We start from the raw sequence: 20,775 nt of genomic DNA, 5'->3' as shown, positions 1-20,775 counted from the left end.
ATGTAATATTTAATTTAAAAATAAGTTTTTTAATACCTACATATATATATATATATATATATATATATATATATATATATATAAGTCAAAGGAGACTGATTTATGTTTTTTATGTTAATTTTTGTTACTTGGATTAAATAAATTTGTTCTTAAAAAATGTTCTGTTTTTTTCGATTTGAAATTATGGTCACCGTATACATACTACATATTAGCTGTCATCGATTGGCTAAACGTTATAGAGAAGCCAAAAGAACGCACTATCCTGTAATTCAAACAGACAGGCAGCACTTATGGTGCAAGCCAGCACTAAAATTTCCTCTTAATCATGCGCAATAGTGCTGAACCATTTTCTTAGGTGGATAAAATTTTTATTCCTTTGTTTCGAGCTTCGTCTATGCTTTACCATTGTGTATAGTATACATATGTAAAACAAAATTTGGCAGCACTGAGCAAGCGGCGATAGCATTTTAAATGATGTATCCGCATACTCTCCTGTACGAATTCAACTATATAACTTTGTTCTTGCTTTCACATGTAAAATTTAACAATATCGTAAAACAGCTGTCAATTTTTACATGCCTTTTATTTTACGACAATCTTGCAAATATGCGAGACCATTTTCAGTGGCAATCATGGCAAGTTTACGCAATGCACAATCAGCTGATAATGCAAAGCGTTTATTTGGTTCAAAATATAAAATTAAAAGATAATTTGAGGTAATATTACAATATTTATGTGTTATTAACTCTTTTTACATTTCACGATTTTATTTCAGAAACCAACAGCACAAATATTTTATGATAAAATATCAGACATATAGTAGAAAAAAACGACACATTTTGTATTACAACGATATTGGTGATTAAATTTTTTATGTTGCCGCTCTCTTGAAAAATAGACTTTTTTGAGTTGTGACACTATTCATGTAAATGAGCGATATGTCAACAACTTAGAACAGAAAATATCTTTGGGAAAAAAACTAACGAGTTCTAGGCTCCCTGAAATGAACCGCAGACTTCCCAGTCTGGTGATCAAGTTGGAGTTTTAATAAAATACAATTAATAATATTAGTATTTATGAATTTGTATTTCAAATACTTACCATGCAGATTTATGGTGCATGTGGTATTGTTGCCGCGATCCAAAACAACAACACTGGTAGCGTGTGCTGTCGCCGACGCAGCTGTTCCTGAAGTCGCCATTATGATGTAATTGTTCCGATTTTGTTTAGAAACTAATCCCCAAATTATCAATTATCTCTTATATTTGTTTTTATATTTTGACTAACTCTTTAACAACCAATTGGTAGTACACGTATGAGCAAAAACGTTAGTCAATAATGCTTGCCATATGAAGATTTTCTACGCCCATATTTATTTTTTTTAGCACACAGAAATTTTTCATTTCAATTTCATACAAATATGATAATAATAAAGATATTTAAATACCGCGGGTACTATTTTATCTAAGCGAATATGTTCGCTCCTACAGTCGTACATCGAAAAGTAAATTAATTTAACAACTTTAAATAACTTCTGAGCAAATGCTGTTAAAAACGATTACTAATTGGTGGGTGCTTTGAAAAATGATTTTAAATATGTTAATATATAACGCCCGAGTTTGTATGAAAAAATCATTGGGAATCAAAGAAAGACTAAACGGATAGTAGACTATAAGTATAGTATCCTTTCTTAAACATTTTTATGTGTAATTTAAAGGTTAAAAATTCATTTGACTTAAAAAACATTTTTTTTAATTATATAAAAATTTATAATTTAGTGTTTAGAATATTTTATGGACGTGGCAAGCCTTCATTGATAAAGTAAGCAGAAGTGCGAACACTTTTGTGATTGTGTATAATTAGTTAGAAATCAGTATATGTACGAAAATATTTTAAGATTATATCTTGTATATATATATGTACATATATTTTTATTTGAATGTAACTATTTGAATTTGGTGTTTTCTCTCTAATTATTTTTTTTCTCATTACTCACACACATTTTATATTTTACTAAAATGCCATATAAGAACTATAAGCATATTTATTTTAAACAATCTTGTTATATTGTCCAAATACAAAATTAAATCTTAAAATTCTGATTATGTAATAACATTTGTTTTTAGTTTGTGAAGTTAATATTCAAGTAACTTTGTACCACTCTTCTTTAACAGTAGCAATTTAATCTCAATGCAAAAGTTTACCTCTTTTGCAATCCTTCCCGAAAATACACATATGTATGTTTGTGCATAGTTAACTTTTTATACGCAAAATATAATAATTATCAGTATTTGCCATTGACAAGGTTACGGATCATATCTCCTAGAACTATTAGCAATTTTAGAAGTAGCTATAACACATGGTATAGTTATTCACTTTCAGTTTAATTTAGTATTGCTTATCACTTAATTATAGAATTCAAAGTAATAGCAATTTTGTACAACAAAATTATGTTCACGTCATGCATTGTAAACTCGTTCACCTTGGATCATTTAAAAACATTTCGACACCAAAAAAAAATATAATATAGTTATTTAATGACTATGAATTGCCAATACCTTATTTTCATTGGCTTCAATATTTTACAAATATTAATTAATGCGTGTAAGTAATTCGGAATTTTACACGTTTAGGAAAGGAACGTAAATTACTTAAATATATTCTGATATAGAACTCTTTTACAAATTACATATATACAAATTTAAAATGTATGTATGCGAATTACTTCCAACGCAAATACCGAAATCACTCTAGGAATTAAGAATTGCTCTGATTCCCTGTATAAGCTGTTCACTTTTCAATTCCTCCTTGCATTGTTTTTTTACTTTACTTCTCAGGTTTTTCTACACAAGAAAAAAGTGTTCAAAATAAAAGACAATACATTACAATGACAACCCACTATACAACAAACGCTTTGGTAACTGCATAAACAAGATGTGCGTTCGTTAGCATCTGTTCTAACAAGAAAACTTTTGTTCTTTAAGTGTAGTTCGCATTTGGTGTTCCTTATTTTACAATTCGTTCCCTCTCGAAAGCACTTCTAGTTCATATTACTTTTTCAAATCCTTGTACGACCAGTTTGCGTGGTGCATAAAAAACTTTTGTGTTATACCATTTTCGACTTGGTTCACATTTTTCTCAATATTTATGTTATTGTAACGGATTTCCAAAATCTGTTGTTTACGCTGAAACTCTACCCAGAGTTCGATCACTGGATTGTCAAATAAAAGTCACAATTTAATGGAAATACTCTAAACTTTATTTCTAATTCCTTATAACGTAACACTTTATTACTTATTACTATACCCAGCAAGTCATGGGGACTGAAACTCCAATACATTCAAAGAAATTTTAATAACACGACTACATACACACATATGCAACAAAGGGCGAAATGTACATAAAAATTTACCTCAACTCTTCTTTCGTACAGCACCAAGAATGATGGAAAGAAACAACCAAAGTTCTCGTGTTTGAACAAGTTTTGTTTTGAGCTATATCATGGCTGCTTGTAAAGTATTATTTTGCGTGTTTTATTTAATTCAGTGATCTGCAGCCTAATTAAAGTTTAAATTATTGAAGCACGCATTTTTAAATAAGTAAAACGTACAATAAAAGTTTTCTAAGGCCAAAATATGGAATTGAAGAGGGTGATACAGTAATACTTTATTGCACTATCAATTCGAAGCACGCAATAGAAGCTACGCCAACAATGGTCAACATCAATGGCGAAACCATAGAATTTACGTATTCAATTGTATATAATTGTTGAATATAATCTTGTCTATTCTAATTAATTTTCCATACAGATATTTCAAACATCATGTAGCGCGTTAAAGGTACGCAAACTTATTGATGTCACTTATGGTAGCAGCGTAGAACTTTCGAAGCGATGGAATATGTGCTGCAAGCAAATCCAGAACTATGGAAGCAAACGCTGCTACATCGAACACAAATCATTTACACACCAGATATTAGGTTTAATGCCACTTTTTTACGTGCAATTAAACCTTTTGGTAAACACAATCACGTGAAGAATTGGAACGACATGGTTTAGATGATTTTAAAACCGTTTATCATCGTGACGTGTGTCAAATGGGCTTTGCCAATGAGCTAGAGGGCAAAGCAGATGCAGTATTTATGCACTTACCGGCACCTCAGTTGGCCATACCAGCAACTGAAACATAGAAACCAGAGGGTAAATTTAAGTGAATGTTTGTGATCATAAAAATTTAAAAACTTCTTGTATGTTTAATTAGGAGGACTTTTTTGATTAATTTTCACCTTGTATTGAGGAATCATAACGTTGTTGTATTGTTTTACAAGGACATGGATTCACCGAAATTAGTTCAATGGAAATACTACAGGAAGAGCATGGATGTTATGACCAGGAAGTAGCCCATGCTATATTTAGAATTCCTGAAACATAAGGTAATTATTACCAACTTTTATGTTGTAAAAATTAAAATTTTACTTTATATTTTATAGAAACCCTCCTCCCAGAATCTAGTACTAATGAAATTAATGAAAGAACAGATCTTCCAAATCTCCTAAAAAACCAAAAGAGTCCTCACATAATGTGCGCAGTTTACACTTCCAGGCCGCTCGAGGTATTTGACATTTGCCACTCTTCCTCCAGCCTTTGTCAGATAGCAAAAATTGTTCAAATATTCAATACGTTTACAAATGTATATAGTGAAGTACGATAATACATTTATAGTAAATAGAAGTAAATATAATAATAAACACCTAAATGGCATGATATTTTAAATAAATATGAAATATAATTAATGATTTTGTTATTAAATTCTCATTTGAGATTTTGGTAGAACTAACCGAAAATAGCGGGTATAGTTTCTGGGCTTTTGTGGGTCGCAGTACTGAAAGTGCACGTGGAGTTTTGGTTCGCAGTTTTGGGTCTTTCATCCGTGATTGTACCAATACCATTCCCCAAATTGTGCAAGAGGTATATATACATTGCTAAATGATGAAAGAAGAGCAAGAAAGGGATGAACGATCACACGTATACAAGAGTTTCGTGTACTTTTGTCGATTGGCCCTTAAGAATGGCATAGAAACTTTCATTGAAACTGCGGGTACCGCTCCCAGGCATTTCACCGAAGAATTCGCCTGTACCTGTCTTGCAGGGTACTTTACAACTCTAACTTATAGCTTGCTTACACTTTACTCGACAACTCTCTTATTAGAACTGTGTCTTACTGCCAGTCCGGTAGCTCTTATATAGTCGATCGTAAGCGATACATCGCCACTCGAACATTCTGGCAATTACGAATATCGATGTCTAGATACATCTGGCAAGTTATCGATTTCGATTGTCAATTCTCGTTTGTTCTGGTGCCATTTTCGTTACACTGCCCTCCACTTAAGTCTTATCGTCCCGGTTAGACATACTTCCAGAACCAAACGCTAGCATTTCTTCCCCTAATCTCGTCTATCAGGACACTGTCGTCCTGCTTAACATTCCTTTCTCCATTGGCATTAAACCTAAACCTTAAATCATTTATTAACCAAAAATTATACTCGCAGTCGTCTACGCCGTTGATTGCTGGACAGCAGGCCGATAAGCCAGCAGCATGAATGTATGGACATTCTCTGTACCTGTGGTGATACCTGTCCACCAGCTTTCTAAAATGCTCTTCCAAATATCGGATGAATCTTTCCACCATGCGATCGGTTCGTGGATGTGATGCATCTTCAAATATTTTCCGGACATATAGCTTCTAGCACATCTCCCAACTTTTAATGTCCACGTCCGCCATCTCGTCAGTCTCTTTACCACGAATTGGGCACACCTCTGTCCTGAACAAAACAAAACACTCCTGTTTCCTGATTTACTGGTAGGTAATGGACCAGCTACAACCATGGCGAATCGCTCAAATAGCGCTCCCAAACTGAACTGCTTCATCTGACCATGACTCTTGGAACTCGACACTTTAGCTGCAATGCAATCTCTCAATGATTGACGACAACCAACCCAATAAAACTGATTATTCAATTTTTCCAAGGCTTTCGTGATTGTCAAGAATCCTTGGATCTTTGTACGTCTCATTGCGGACTAATCTTTCATTCCTGACAACCATGCGAGATCTGGAGTTTTGTCCTTCTTTATTTTTCCACACTCGATATAAGCAACCAGCCACTAATTTGTTGTTGCACTGTGCTTTTGCGATTGGACGTTCTGCAGCTATTTCTTCTTTCTTTGGGCGGTTCACACCTGGAGGCTCATGTTGTTGAGTCTTCTACCTTCAGGTCACAATATTTTGTCCATGACACGTCTGTCTCCTCTGAGATCACCCGCGTCGATTTATGCACCTCCTGTTCAACTGTGTCAACACCTCTGCCGAAATCTGTGATGGTATACACTCTCCATGCACTTCCAGCTGTGTTGACACCTCTTCTCTTTGTAAGGTCACCTCCATCGACTCCTCCTCTTTCAACTGTGAGGACACCCCATTCACTTCCAATTGTGATAACAAAATCCCTCCATGCGCTTCCAAAGGTCTTGACATATACGTCTCATTCGCTGTGAAGATAAATGAGCTGATATATGTTCTGTTATTTGGGATAACTTTGTTGTTAAGCGTATGTCCCGTTCTTTCATTCGCGTTGACCAACGAGCGTCCTGCGCTTCAAACTGTGATTGCAGCTGGGACACTATCTGCGACGACATGTGAGACATTGCAGACAAAATCATGTTCATGTCCATTACTCCTGACGAACATGGAGTCTGTTCCTTTTCTTCATTGTTGATTTCTGCAACACCAATGCGAAAACTTTCGTCAACGTTGATGTTTTCTTCTTCCATAGCCGCTCTTAACTCTTGCAATTCGGATTTCAAACCATTCGTTGCTAACCCTCGTTGTTCCAACTCCTTTTTGAGTTGTGGTATCCTTAATTCATTGAATGTAGCCATTATCTCCTATGGAATTTTTATTTGTCAATCCCACTTCTAACACCAATTGTAACGGATTTCCAAAATCTCTACTTTACAACTTTTACTTATAGCTTGTTTACACTTTACTCGACAAATTTTCCAAAATTTCATACGAACTGGCAGCACTGAAATCGAATTGTCTATATTTGGTCACACTGAACTCTTTGACAGTTCGCTAACAAAACAATTAAATTTTCAAAGTTGAAAAAGATCGAATAATTTTATGTTAAAAACGAAAATGGAAAACAAAGAGTATTTTAATTTGGTAAGAAAGTTTTTTTAAACATATGTAATGTATTGTGTTTATACTAATAAATTATTGTGCAGGTTTCTCAGTATTTACAAAATGAAGAGGAGCTTATGATTTTGAGTTCTGGTATACTAGCATTTTTAAATGAAATGCCATCTAGCTCCAGCTAGGAATCTTCATCAAGGTCTGAGGAAACGGATAAGGAGGAAAACAATAAATGCCAAAACTTTTGCGAAGTCTTTGAAGGCTATGGCGAGAATGAATTCAAATCGCACATGAGATTGCGAAGTTCGACCGTGGAATATTTAATAGGTGTGTATTTATGAACGCATATTTTCATTTTATTAGCTTAAAAAATTTATTTTAACATTTTACTTTCAGAGATATATACAAATAGCATTGAGCCGAAAAAAAATACTGGTGGAAGATTAATTGTACCACCTAGAAAAAAGTTGTATATTTATATTTGGTACAAGAGTAACTTTTCGGCAACTTGCTAATTTGTTTGGAGTGTCTTCTTCAACTGCTTCGACTTTAGTAGCGATTGTGATGTGCTGAACACATAGAAGACGACAAGCGACGAGCGACATCTGTCAAATATTAAAATACACGCGTTCTTATGAGCACAGATTTTTTGACAACAGCACGACTTCACGACAAAAGGGTTGAAGTCTTCGCTGTCGCCAAATTAGAAATGTTTCTAATTTTGCCGACGACAATGGCCGCTGTAGAGCTGCCACTAATATGTGAAATGTAAAATTATTCAAAGTTCTAACAAGTATGACGTTATTTTGCCAGCAGAAACGTAAAATAACTTTGATATATCATTTATAATAACAATCGATAATTTAAAACAAATAAATCGACCATTTTTTACATTTTTTTAACAAATAATTTCACTTTAAACTAAATATGTAAATTTTATTGAAATGAAAGATGTTAGTACGGCAACAATGAAATTGCTGTTTGATATGTCGCTGCAGTCTTCAATATGTTCAAGACGCTGGCTTCAAAGCGACATTTATGATCAGCCGTCGCTACGTCGTGTCGTGTCGTCGTCTTTGTGTTCAGCACTTGACTAGTTGGGTTATATCAATTTCTCACGAATACATACGATGCAAGAATGATTGAAGACAAGCTCACGACCAGAGAACGGCATTTGCTGAATGAAAAACATTCGTACGCGCTCAACAGCCGAATAATCACACTGTTCGGATCAGCCGATCAAACTTGCCTGAGCTCACATTTTCGTTGTTGATTTTAAATTCACTCGTGTGTGTGCGATTTTTTGTTTCACTCCGAGTTTGTTCGGCTCGTGTTCAATATAATGATTTCGGGCGCTTGCTCATTCGGTTCAACAATCATTGTTTTGAACAAGAACAACACTCAACTCGCAAAAATCAATTCGTATGATTTTACTCATGCGCGCAGCAAGCGGCACTTTTTCTGCACAGATGAAATGTGAGAAGAAGAACAAGACAAGCTACAACAACAAACTGCATATAAATTGTTACGGTACATGCAGTCGTAACGCTCACAGCGTGTCGTCTTGTCGCTAATTGTTTACTCATAATCGATCAACTCAAATTGAACCGAATGATGCTTTCGTCAACACAGGCTCATTTTATTGAACGCTGACTTTTGTTCAGTGAGTTGAATTGAGTGAGAAATTTTGAACCGAGGACTCAAAATCCAAAGAATGATGTGTACGGCAAATTGAGTTGATTTTTACTCATCACTCTGTTTTTTTCAGTGAGTTGAGTTGAATGAAAAAGGTCGCGTATGAGTAAATCAAGAAAATAGTGATTTTTGCAGTTCTCTGCTCACGACCCACGAATGGGAATAGGCAACAGATGAATTGTCAAATGGAAAAAGGAAATGAAAAATATAGTGAACCAAATTGATTAATGTGCAGATAAAATATCACAATCATCGTAATTCTTAAAATCGTTATCTGATAAAATGATCGCAAAAATGTTCATGCACCAACAATACCCGAACTATCAGCCCATTCGGCTCAAGCGCTCAAACTGGCATTCGTGAATGTTTTCGCTACTGAGCTAAATTCAGCTCAATTGCGGTAAATTCGTGTGCTTGCTGAGTTTATTCACGCTCGTGTTGAAGCAGCTCTACTCAGGCGTTCGCTCATTCGGCTCAACAATGATCGTGTTGAATGAAAACAAAAACACAAAAGAGCAAACTCAACGCCTATGAGCAAACTCAATGGGTATGAGCAAACTCAACAATAGAACACAATGTGTACCAAATTCTTAGCGCAATGCATGTGACGCATAAGCTGATCGCGAACAAAGCATACAAAAACAATATATATACCAGAGAACTGCAAAACTCACTTCTTCCTTGAATCAGCTCATACGCAAAAGTTTCTATTCACTTCCAATCACTGAGCGAAAGTGAGCTAAACATTTCGTGAAGTGAGCAAACGTGAGCAAAGCATTTCGGACCGAAGGCTCACATTGTACGCGAATGAGCGGTGCGGCAACATGAGCTGATTTTTACTCAACGCTGTGTTTCGCTCAGTGATTGGAATTGAATAGAAACTTTTGCGTATGAGCTGATTCAAGGAAAAAGTGAGTTTTGCAGTTCCCTGGTATAGACTGCACTCATATCCGTATAAAAGCTTCTAGAGAAAATAATGACAATTATTTTGATATAGCATACATCGCAACGAAATTTCAACAAATTAAACTCTTCTACACGTATAGCTGTAGAAATGCTTTTGGCTTATCAAAAACAAGGTTTTGAAGATTATTACATTTTACCGAACAAATATTTGTTTTGTGGTGAATATAACTGTTAGTGCTTGTGTTCTCCATAATATATGTATAATGATGATTTACATAAGTATTGAAAATGAAGATTTCGAAAACAGTTTACAAGATGAGCCCCATGAAGTTCATCAACAAAGAAATAGTAATAGGCGAGATGAATTATTTCAATATTTGCAACACCATAACTTAATATAAATAAAAACATGAAATTTAAATAAAGCAAATTCTTTTTATTCCAAATTGCTTTATTAAATTCAGTATATGCATGAAGCACGATAAAAACTTCAGGAAATCATTACCTTAAAGTTATAAAAACTTATGAAAAATTAATTTAAATTGCTATATACACATAAAAAAGTAACAAAAATTCATTTAAATTGCTAAATAGACATAAAAACTATAAAAAAAACATCACAATTCATTTAAGTTTAAAAGTAATTAAAATTAAAAACTATCAAAAATTCGTTTATATTATATATACAATTTTAAATAACTAAAACCAATTACCTATACAAGGATCTTTATAAAATCGTCAATTTTTCTTTTTCTATCTTCCTTATGGTTTGGAGTATAGAGTTGTGAAACTTTCTTTTTTCTTCAAGCTTCTGCTCCTTGATTTTAATTTTGTTATCGTAGTAACGCTCTTTGGCAGTTTTTCGGCGTCATTTTAGTTGTGTTGGTTGTAGCGGATGTGTTGATGTAGATGGGAGAGAAGATGTAGTCGGGAGATGTAGTCGGAACGGGAGATGTAGTAGAGACGAGAGATGTATTCGACACAGGAGATGTAGTAGAGACATGATATGTAACGGTACACTGTGTCCGAAAATTTCTTCCATATCGCCGATAGCAAAGTGGGCATTTTATTTTCCAATGCTATCACTGTTGAAGAGTTCTAAGAAAATAGTAACATAAAGTTTTTACAAAAATATATATATAAACTTTAACTTACGGTGAATCCTTCTGCCAGTATGTCCTCCGACACATGAGCATATGCGTTGTGTTTTCTTCTTTGATGGAGAAATTCTTCTCTTCGGGCTAAGTAGCATTTTAGTAGTCTAGTAGTGGTTTCTATCACCTTCCATGTATTACGTTTTCTGAAAACAAAATTAATTTTTATTAAAGTTTTTTGTTCAATAAATTCAATACAAAAATATTTATGATTTATCTTCGCCTGCCATTTTCAATTTCAAATTTGTGTATAAAAATTTTTATTATTTTGACAGTAATTTGTTCTTCGAGCCGTAATTTTTGACAGGCGAGCAGCGCCCAAAGATAGCGAGCAATCGATGGCAGCTATTATGCATATTCATATATTAGAAAAAAATTATATTAAAATTCGTCATTATCAGCATAATTACTAATCGTAAGGGAAACTTTTCTGCCCAATAAGTCAACTATTGGTAAAATAATTTGTTAATTGCTAGGAGCTCTACCAGACACTTTTGTTAAAATGCCATCGAATTTTTTAAAACTGAAGTGACGAAACCAACCGAAACTCTAGTGATCGTTTATATCCTTCTGAAGTGATGAACATCTGTCAAATATTAAAATAAACCGTTCTTATGGGCACAGCTTTTTAGACAACAGCACGACTTCGCAACAGCAGGTTTGAAGTTGTCGCTGTCGCCAAATTAGAAATGTTTCTAAAGGTCCAAACCCAATGCTGGCTGGCTTTACTTGCTTTCGTTGACTTTGCGTACTTTGAATGCTTGTATGACCAAATGAACGCTTTGAACGCTTTCAAAATAATGTCATAATCACTGTTGCCACACACATAATTATTTGTACATCAAAGAGTGAAACAAAACTTGCTAATAGTTTCATGTTAAATGTTATATTATTATGTTATATTATGGCTTTACTTGCTTTCGTTCATGGATAATATGATACGAAACTCTTCTCTTTTGCTTGTTGAGAGAGCCCATGAACTCATTTTTGATGTTGGCAACAAAGCCAGATCATGGGCTACTGAACAGCTGGCAGTCAAAATGACGAGCTACCACTAAGAATCCCGCAGAAATAAATGATTAAATGGTTCGTTTTTGTACGATGAGTTTTTTGTGATTTTTGAATTACTATTAACTTTTATTTAAATGGAATTAATATGTGTATATTATTTAAGAAACGGTGGCTATTTGAACAAAAGTAATATACGTTCTTTGGCAGTGTTAAATGCCATTTACGTAAATACATATCTGATTACAAATTTTCTCTTAAACTTTTAGAGAATATATTAAGGTGTTTATTGGTTTATAAAATATAAATAAATATATGTTACTAAATTCAACTAAGCTAAATTTTTGTTTATGTTGACTAATAATATGTACGATTTTTAATTATTATAATATTTTATTATTTTTATGTGTAGATGTTTATTGTTTATCTTAAAATATATATTTATAAGTGTTTGTGTTGGTGTAATATTGGTTAAGAAGTCTCTATTAAGCGTAAATTGCAAACCAATAAATACCCAAGAAATCGAATAAAAATCTCCTAACTTATGTTTTCCCGCAGTGGCACCACTGCCAAATGTTATAAAAAATGCGGACTTTGACAGCTCTCTCACGAATGAAAGAGTTTCGTATCATGTTATCTTTGCTTTCGTTGACTTTGCGTACTTTGAATGCTTGTATGACCAAATGAACGCTTTGAACGCTTTCAAAATAATGTCATAATCACTGTTGCCACACACATAATTATTTGTACATCAAAGAGTGAAACAAAACTTGCTAATAGTTTCATGTTAAATGTTATATTATTATAAACTATTTGTAAATTTCTACATACATATATTAAAAATTTAAAATATTCTACATTTTAGCTATTTGTATTGGCAAACGCATACATCACATTTTTGTGTGACAATGTAGCAACAAAAAAATTACTGAAATTGGTACATTTCGCCCAAACTGGTAACCCTAGTTACAATATTATATGTCAAAAGCGACAAAAGCGCTGGAAAATAGAACATAGAGCTATTTGAAACTTCAAGCGCTTGAAGCAAAGCTGCATTTGGTCTCTTTTCATGTGCTGTAGTATTGTTCTATTCAGTTTTGACAGTTCCGCTGTAGAGCTGCCACTATTATGTGAAATGTAAAACTATTCAAAGTTCTAACAAGTATGACGTTATTTTGCCAGCAGAAGAGTAAAATAGCTTTGATATATCATTTGTCGATTATTTAAAACAAATAAATCGACTTATTTATATATTTTTTGCACAAAAAATTTTACTTTGAACAAAATATGTAAATTTTATTGAGGTGAATAGTTCAGGACGCAACAATGAAATGTTTGTTTAAAATGTCGCTGCCTTCTTCAAAATATTCATGACGCTGACTTCAAAGCTGGATATTACTAACTAAAATTCCATGGATACAAAAAATCTCGGCAATTATACCATATAAATCTAGTAGTAGGTGGAGTAATACTTTGATCTTACAATATATGTATATAATCATGAAGGTAAGATATCAACACACCTAAAGTGCATGGGGAGATTATGCCAACATGATTGGAGTGAGCATACCATCGCAGATTTCAGCGCAGAGTTCTTCATAGTTAAAAGAGCAGGAGGCACATATATCGACGCAGGTGACCTCCACAGATGGCTGAAGTATTATGAACATAATATTGTATTTCGAAAGACCTACAAAAATCTCAAAACAAAGCTCCAGCTGTGAAACGAATAATGCGTAGAGTAGTACAGCTGAACAATTGTTCAAAGAAAGAAGAAATGGCCACAGTATGTCTAGTCGTAAAGGCACTGTGGAGTAGTTTTAGGTTCGTGGCTGGTTGCTTGTGTCGAGTAGTGATTGTTCTGAAAGAAAAATATAGCTAATACCCATTCACTTCGTTTCCTTATCTAGCCTGGAAAAAGAAATACTAATGGCGCGGTTGTTGAGGACAATCCTTCCTTAAATATAGTATAACAGACGACCATATGCTGGGCCACAGCGAAGTCGATCACCCTTAAGCCGTTTGGCGACGTTTCATCATGGAGTCTGATTTCTTCGACTGTTGTGTCAAAGACACCTTGTGCCAAGACGACATTGACATAGTTCAGCGATTAAAAAGACAGCGGATACGCTGGTTAGGTCATGTTGTTGAGTAACCGCTGGTGGAAGCTGAGGAAGAGGAACACCTCCGTTTGAAAGACCAAATGGAGAATTTGCGCCAAACTGCGAGAAGGAAGAACTGTTTGAAACTCGGCTATAACCACGTAACCGTGTCTACGCCAGTTAAGAATAATAATATAAAATATCAAAACTAAAATCCAATTACTGTGGAACTTCCATAACTCGAAAATCTCCAGAAGTCCAATTTTTGAATTAGCAATAGTGTTTAGAAATCAAATTTCATACAAAGTTCGTTCCATAACTCACAACTTCCTTAACTCGAAGTTATCCATATCTCAAACTGTTGAATAAGCAATAGAAGCCAAATTTCATACAAATTTCCTTCCATAAATCGAACTTTTCGACCAGGGCATAATACAAAATTTAAATTTTATTATCGAGGCAGAATTTAAAAAAAAGTCCCTCAATATCGTATGGATGCGAAGAAAAACTATGATATTACACTTATGGGTTGCATAAATCATATAATGCCTAAGACAGACATACGGTTTCTGTACTACGATATGTACTACAATAAAAGCTCAAGAAACCATATACCAGCATAGTGACACACATGTAGTATTGTACATCCATCAGCTGATGCAAATAAATTCAAGCAAAATATAATTATGAATAACAGGCAGGAAAATTGCTTTCTAAAATGCTCTTCCAAATTTCGGAAGAATCTTTCCACCATGATATCGGATCGTGGATGTGATGCCGCTTTAAATATTTCCAGGACACATAGCTTCTGGCACATCTCCCAACTTTTAATGTCCACGCCCGCCATCTCGTCAGTCTCTTTACCACGAATTGGGCACATCTCTGTCCTGACCAACAAAACACTCCTGTTTCCTGATTTGATGGTAGGTAATGGACCATCTACAACCATGGCAAACCGCTCAAATGGCGCTCCCGAACTGTACTGCTTCATATGACTATGACGCTTGGAATTCGACACTTTAGCTGCAATCTCTCATTGCTTTCGTGATTCTCAAGAATCCTCGGCTGGGACCTTTGTGCATCTCATTGCGAACTTTATGTAATCTTTCATTCCGACTTGCTGCTGGGCTATCATCTCTTTCAATTGTAATGACTGCGCCGACACCTGACACGAAATCTTTGACAATGCGGACAAAACCATATTCATGTCGAGTACCCCTGATGAACATGGAGTATCTTCCTTTTCCTCTACTTTCGTTGTCGACTCCTTTAACAGCGAGTCGAAAACAAATTCGTCCACTTTGATGTTTTCTTCCATTGCCTCTCGTAATCGGGCATGCAATTCGGATTTCAAACCTTTCGTTGCTAATCCTCGTTGTTCCAACTCCCTTTTGAGTTGTGGTATTCTTAATTCACTGAATCTGGCCATTATCTCTTATGGAATTTAATTTGTCAATCCCACTTCTGACACCAATTGTAACGGATTTACAAAATAAATCGTTTACGCTGAAACTCTACCTGAGTTCGATCACTGGATTGTCAAATAAAAATCACACTTTAATGGCTATATACTTATCTTTATTTCTAATTCAAAGAACTTAACACTTTATTACCCGTACGATTACACTGGATCACAAATTTGAATTTGTTTTTTGTTCCACGGATGCCACTATCCAATTTGTATGTGAAATGGCTCGCTGATTTCGAAAATCGAGTTAATTTTTTTTTTTATGGATACGTTTTTGAGATATTTGCAATTTACCGTTATTCGACCAAAAAAAAGATGTCTTCATTTAATCATGTATATCTCACTGACCAGTTGAGCAATCTTACTGCAAATTATAGAAAATAAAAGTGAATGAAATTTCCTAAAAATATTGCCTACTCCATTTTTCCTTAGGCCTTATAATTTCTGAGAAATTGATTAATCACTTCGAGTTTTTAAATTTTTTTATGAAAAAATGAAAAAAAAATAAACTTTGGCAAGAAAAAAATTTTAAAACAAAAAATATTTTTTAAATTTTTTTTTATTTTATATGAAGTCCTGTTTCTTTATAAAAAAATAAGCTACCAACGAACAAAATCCATGGATAAATAGGAAAGTTGTACATTATCAAATAAATATATCCAAGTCGCGCAAAGTCAATGTATACATATATGCGTATGTAGTGTGTAAAGTAGGGGTGGGATATCTGGCTATGCGCTGTTTCTGTTAAGTATGCAGTAAGATTGCTCAACTGGTCAGTGAGATATACATGATTAAATGAAGACACCTTTTTTTTTTTGGTCGAATAACGGTAAATTGCAAATATCTCAAAAACGTATCCATAAAAAAAATTAACTCGATTTTCGAAATCAGCGAGCCATTTCACATACAAATTGGATAGTGGCGTTCATGGAACATTTTTGCTGTAAACCAAAGTTATTAAACGAGTAGTACGAGTTCTACATATAACTTCTTGCACTTTACTCGGCAACTCTCTAATTAGAACTGTGTGTTGATGCCAGTCCGGCAGCCCTTATGTAGTCGATTGCTAGCAAGTTATCGTCACTCGAACATTCTAGCAGCTACGAATATCGATACATCTGGCAAGTTATCGATTTCGATTGTCAATTCAAGTTTGTTCTGCTGCAGAGATCGTATAATATAGAGAAGGTCCAATTGCGGACCAGCGTGTGAATTGTGTGAATTGTCAAAACATAACAAAACACTATGAGCCAGTCTCACCACTGCCAACGCCGAAGGAGAAATATTAACAGCGTCACGTTAACATTGCTGAGCATTAAATGAAAAATATGCTCAGAGATTTACATTTCTATTATATCGGAATGTTAGCCCGTTTGCTTATATATTGATACATTTATATGCAATCATATGTGCTAAAATGATATTTATTTATGACTACATGCAAAATTTATTCAATTCAAATAAATTATGCGATTTCAGAGGCATATTTGTAATGTTTTAAAATAATATACCTACTTAATGTTTATATTTTTATATTAAATGCATTTCTTACAATACTAAAATTAACTACATATTTCATTATGTGAGTCTTGTATATATCTACATACATATAAACAAAAGCGTCTACGTACATATGTAGATGCATATGTACATATGTACATCCTTCAAAATTCGAGTTGTCTCGTTATCACTTATCAGTGAAGGTCATATGCACACATTGTTACATATGCATATACATAAATATGTTTGAATGTCATTGACGAATAAGTAATGCATACACAAACTTACATTCGCATATGCGTACGCGTAAGTTTGTCAACCATCACAAAAAATCAAAAGCATTTTCTACAAAAACAAGCGCCTCAAACGCATAAGCAGCATCACAAGTCAATATGGCAGCCAATCAACGAAGCCAAATTTTGTAGTAAATACAACAAAAACATTTTCATTCATGAACGCAAGCGCACATACAATTGGCAAAGTTGCTTCATTCATAAAAGAAACACCATACACATCCCCCGCGCATGTCATGTCCACAAATGTCTTTTCGCGACGATGACAAAAATTATAAATTGAAGATTTTTTAAATGTTCCCTCCAGAAAGAAAATTTGCAACATCGCAAAAACCAAGGGATAAAAGTGGCAACATAGCCCTTGAGTCGATTTAAAATATTTTTCAGCAAAAATTCTGATCAAAGTCTCGCAAAAAATTATGTAGATATGTTTGCATGCTCATACATATTCATACATATTTACGACAAGCCGATTTTCTACCAACAACAACAACGTGCGACACTGCTTTGACTTGAGAACAAAAAATCACAATTTGCGACCATTCGTTGTCCGTGGCAACGAAGATTTTACAACAAACCATGAGGCACATATTTACGCACATATGCATGTAAACAAATTTACAAACAAATTGACTTTGTTTACAATTACAAATTATGCGCGAACGTTTACTCTTTTGGTATATTATAGACAATTTTAATAACCAAAAAAAAAATAAATATACATATGTACATATATATATATAATATATAATTACATTGTATTTTAGCATATGTATATAAAATAATTAATTTATTAGATTCTTAAAGCATTTTATGGAATAATTCATAATTATTTACATATGTACATACGTATTTATTTTGATATCAAATATAAACGAAATTATATACAGAGTCGTTTGCGCATTGTATATAAGCGAAACTGTAAGCGTACAGTTAATAACATCGAAATTAACATAATTTTTCTCATTTAACACAGAAAATGCTCATTTCTGCTATTTTCGATCGCGCCGATGTTAAACCTGTGGTGAAACACGCTAATAATTTTCTGTGGTGAAACACGCTTATCTTGGCGAGTACCCCTGCGAAGAGGACCACTTTGACAATCGGCACACCATGAACCTTCTCTATATTATACGTTCTCTGTCTGCTGCCATTTTCGTTACAGCATGTATTACAAAATATCGAATTAATATTTCAAAATATTTAGAAAATATGCGCAAATACAACCAACGAATTTCGAATTGTCGTCATATACATATCCCATAAACCAGGAGGTGTGGAGACAATAGTATCCGTGTTTGCACACTGTCTAATAGTGTTTCTTACGGTGCTTGAAAGTGGACGCCGAAATCCGACCCGAGCTGTTAACATTCAATTAAATTCAAATTTAAGGTTTTTTAAGTAAAAATTACTTAAATTTAAAAATCACTTATCAGTCTAATAGCTGAAAAGGTTTCTGTGTTTACAATTATGTGAAACTGAGCGTTGCCACATCTTAGAAACTACAAGGTGAAAGTATATATTTAAGACTAGCAGAAATTAGCAAATAAACATCTGAGCGCTGTTTTTGGCAACACCGTCATGTCAGCTGTTATCGATTGGCTAAGCGTTATGGAGAAGCCAAGAGAACGCACTATCCTGTAATTCAAACAGACAGGCAGCACTTATGGTCAATATTGCGCTAAAATGTTCTCTCAATCATGCGCAATAGTGCTGAACCATTTTTTTAGGTGGAGAAATACTTAAATCTGCACTAAAATATTTTTGTATACCTTTGTTTCGAGCTTCGTCTATGCTTTACGTGTTATTTAATAAATTAAATCGTATTTCAAAGTAAAAATAACAAACATATATATTTGTATTGTCATTTTTGTCTAAAATTTATTCTTGGTGTCGTTTTTACCATTGTGAATAGTACATATACGTAAAACAAAATTTGGCAGCACTCAGCAAGCGGCGATAGCACTTTTAATGAGGTATCCTCATACTCTCCTGTACGATTTCAACTATATAACTTTGTTGTTGCTTTCACATGTAAATTTTTTGACAGAAGAGCAGCGCGCAAAGAAAGCGAGCAGAGAAGTGACCAATCGATGACAGCTATTATATCTTAAAACACACTTTATAACTTTTTATGTTTTAGCAAATTTGTCGTCGGCGTTCCTTCATTCTATTCAATAAACAAGATTTCTTATTTTCTAACAATTTAATAATCGAACCTGGATAATTTGTAATACCGTGGTAACATCAAAACTTGATAATATATTTATTGAGAACTTTCATTAATTCACTAGTTATGTTTTAAAAAATAATAAATAAATATTTACAGTGTATAAGTTACATACGATTTTACTACACTCATTGAAAATGTTGAAAGAACTAAAATTAAAATATTCAGCAATTTGGGGATACTATCCCAGGCTTTCGGTAATAAAATGGGTATCGTTGGAAAGAGGAGGTTCTCCAGATTAAGAATATATACACATATAGCTGCAGCTGACTTATAGATTTCGAGATATTCGCACTTAAAGTTGAAAAAAGTGCTACTTTTATATTGAATTTTCACAATATATACTGAATATTTTATTAATATTATGCACTTATTTTACACTTACACTTCACCACATTGTTTCTGCATATTTATTTTATAAAATTTATCACGAAAATAGCTGTAAATAAGTATTTAACATTTTACACAAATCTCTTAATTTCAACAATAACAAAAAGGGTTGCAGCTTGACAAGTAATAAGTGTTGCCATATCAGATATTTTGCAAACGAATGAGAAGAACCAAAATAAATAAATACCCAAAATGCAGAAAACAAATGCCCTATAAAAAGATTATATAAAGATAATATAAGAAAGTTTATGATATTCACTCTATGCACTATAAGTAAGGGAAATGAAAAGTTCTTTCGTGTAGAAATACTTTCCACATTGACGGCCTTCGGACGCGCTTCAAAAAAATAACCCTGGTCGAGCCAACACCGGGAGTTATCAAAGAGGGGGAATTGAAATACTCTTTCGTGTAGAACTACTTACCGCATTGGCGGCCTTCGGCCGCGCTTCAAAAAAATAACCCTGGTCGAGCCAACACCGGGAGTTATCAAAGAGGGGGAATTGAAATACTCCTTCGTGTAGAACTACTCTTTCCGCATTGGACGCCTTCGGCCGCGCTTCAATAAAATAACCCTGGTCGAGCCAACACCGGGAGTTATCAAAGTGGGGGAAATGAAAAGTTCTTTCGTGTAGAACTACTTTCTGCATTGGCGGCCTTTGGCCGCGCTTCAAAAAAATAACCCTGGTCGAGCAAACACCGGGAGTTATCAAAGTGGGGGAATTGAAATACTCTTTCGTGTAGAACTACTTTCCGCATTGGCGGCCTTCGGCCGCGCTTCAAAAAAATAACCCTGGTCGAACCAACACCGGGAGTTATCAAAGAGGGGGAATTGAAATACT

At 34.1% G+C, this 20,775-nt stretch overlaps 2 protein-coding genes and 3 long non-coding RNA genes across 20 annotated transcripts in view; 3 read left to right on the top strand and 2 right to left on the bottom strand.

Annotated features, from left to right (window-relative positions):
- LOC105219395 (uncharacterized) overlaps positions 1 to 2,873 on the bottom strand; it is a 34,701-nt gene extending 31,828 nt beyond the window's left edge. For 2 of the 14 annotated variants that reach the window (XM_054228013.1, XM_054228014.1), the window contains exon 1: positions 1,102 to 1,484. In XM_054228013.1, coding sequence (XP_054083988.1) covers positions 1,102 to 1,201 — 100 coding nt within the window. In that variant the 5' untranslated portion in view covers positions 1,202 to 1,484. Of the gene's footprint in view, positions 1 to 1,101; positions 1,485 to 2,204; positions 2,329 to 2,482; positions 2,499 to 2,558 lie in introns of those variants that run through there. The other 12 variants (XM_054228004.1, XM_054228005.1, XM_054228012.1 and 9 more) reach the window with 12 other exon arrangements.
- LOC128920531 (uncharacterized) lies at positions 113 to 1,297 on the top strand. Its single transcript, XR_008470609.1, has 2 exons — positions 113 to 716; positions 776 to 1,297. It is a non-coding gene; the product is annotated as an uncharacterized LOC128920531 (long non-coding RNA).
- A 140-nt stretch (positions 2,874 to 3,013) lies between the features above and the next one.
- LOC128920529 (uncharacterized) lies at positions 3,014 to 4,984 on the top strand. The gene is made up of 3 exons (XR_008470607.1): positions 3,014 to 4,198; positions 4,260 to 4,431; positions 4,489 to 4,984. It is a non-coding gene; the product is annotated as an uncharacterized LOC128920529 (long non-coding RNA).
- A 2,131-nt stretch (positions 4,985 to 7,115) lies between these two features.
- Positions 7,116 to 10,334, top strand: LOC128920530 (uncharacterized). Its single transcript, XR_008470608.1, has 3 exons — positions 7,116 to 7,220; positions 7,283 to 7,517; positions 7,587 to 10,334. It is a non-coding gene; the product is annotated as an uncharacterized LOC128920530 (long non-coding RNA).
- Positions 10,240 to 20,416, bottom strand: LOC105219394 (uncharacterized). Of its 3 annotated transcripts, none has more exons than XM_011195500.3 (3): positions 11,488 to 11,648; positions 10,947 to 11,091; positions 10,240 to 10,889 (listed from the first exon to the last, which is right to left on the bottom strand). In XM_011195500.3, the coding sequence occupies exons 1-3, from the start codon at positions 11,529 to 11,531 to the stop codon at positions 10,665 to 10,667; spliced, it is 414 nt and encodes a 137-aa protein (XP_011193802.1). In that variant the 5' UTR covers positions 11,532 to 11,648; the 3' UTR covers positions 10,240 to 10,664. The 3 variants fall into 3 exon arrangements, 2 of the variants coding, with proteins under 2 accessions (XP_011193802.1, XP_054083991.1); XR_852160.3 differs by lacking the exon at positions 11,488 to 11,648 and adding an exon at positions 11,675 to 11,859 and having other exon boundaries at positions 10,243 to 10,889; XM_054228016.1 differs by lacking the exon at positions 11,488 to 11,648 and adding an exon at positions 19,932 to 20,416 and having other exon boundaries at positions 10,245 to 10,889.
- Positions 20,417 to 20,775: the final 359 nt, after the last annotated feature.

Source organism: Zeugodacus cucurbitae, chromosome 3 (genome assembly GCF_028554725.1).
Source record: "Zeugodacus cucurbitae isolate PBARC_wt_2022May chromosome 3, idZeuCucr1.2, whole genome shotgun sequence".
NCBI lineage: Eukaryota > Metazoa > Arthropoda > Insecta > Diptera > Tephritidae > Zeugodacus > Zeugodacus cucurbitae.
Note: the sequence above shows the minus strand (reverse complement) of the source record. Positions and strands in the feature narration are given on the sequence as shown.

Coding starts and splice junctions, on each gene's coding strand:
- LOC105219394 (XM_011195500.3), bottom strand. CDS start 11,531: ATGTTCATCACTTCAGAAGGATATAAACGATCACTAGAGTTTCG. Junction 11,092..11,487: donor AAACGATCACTAGAGTTTCG/GTTGGTTTCGTC, acceptor TTTTGTTTTCAG/AAAACGTAATACATGGAAGG. Junction 10,890..10,946: donor TACTGGCAGAAGGATTCACC/GTAAGTTAAAGT, acceptor CTATTTTCTTAG/AACTCTTCAACAGTGATAGC.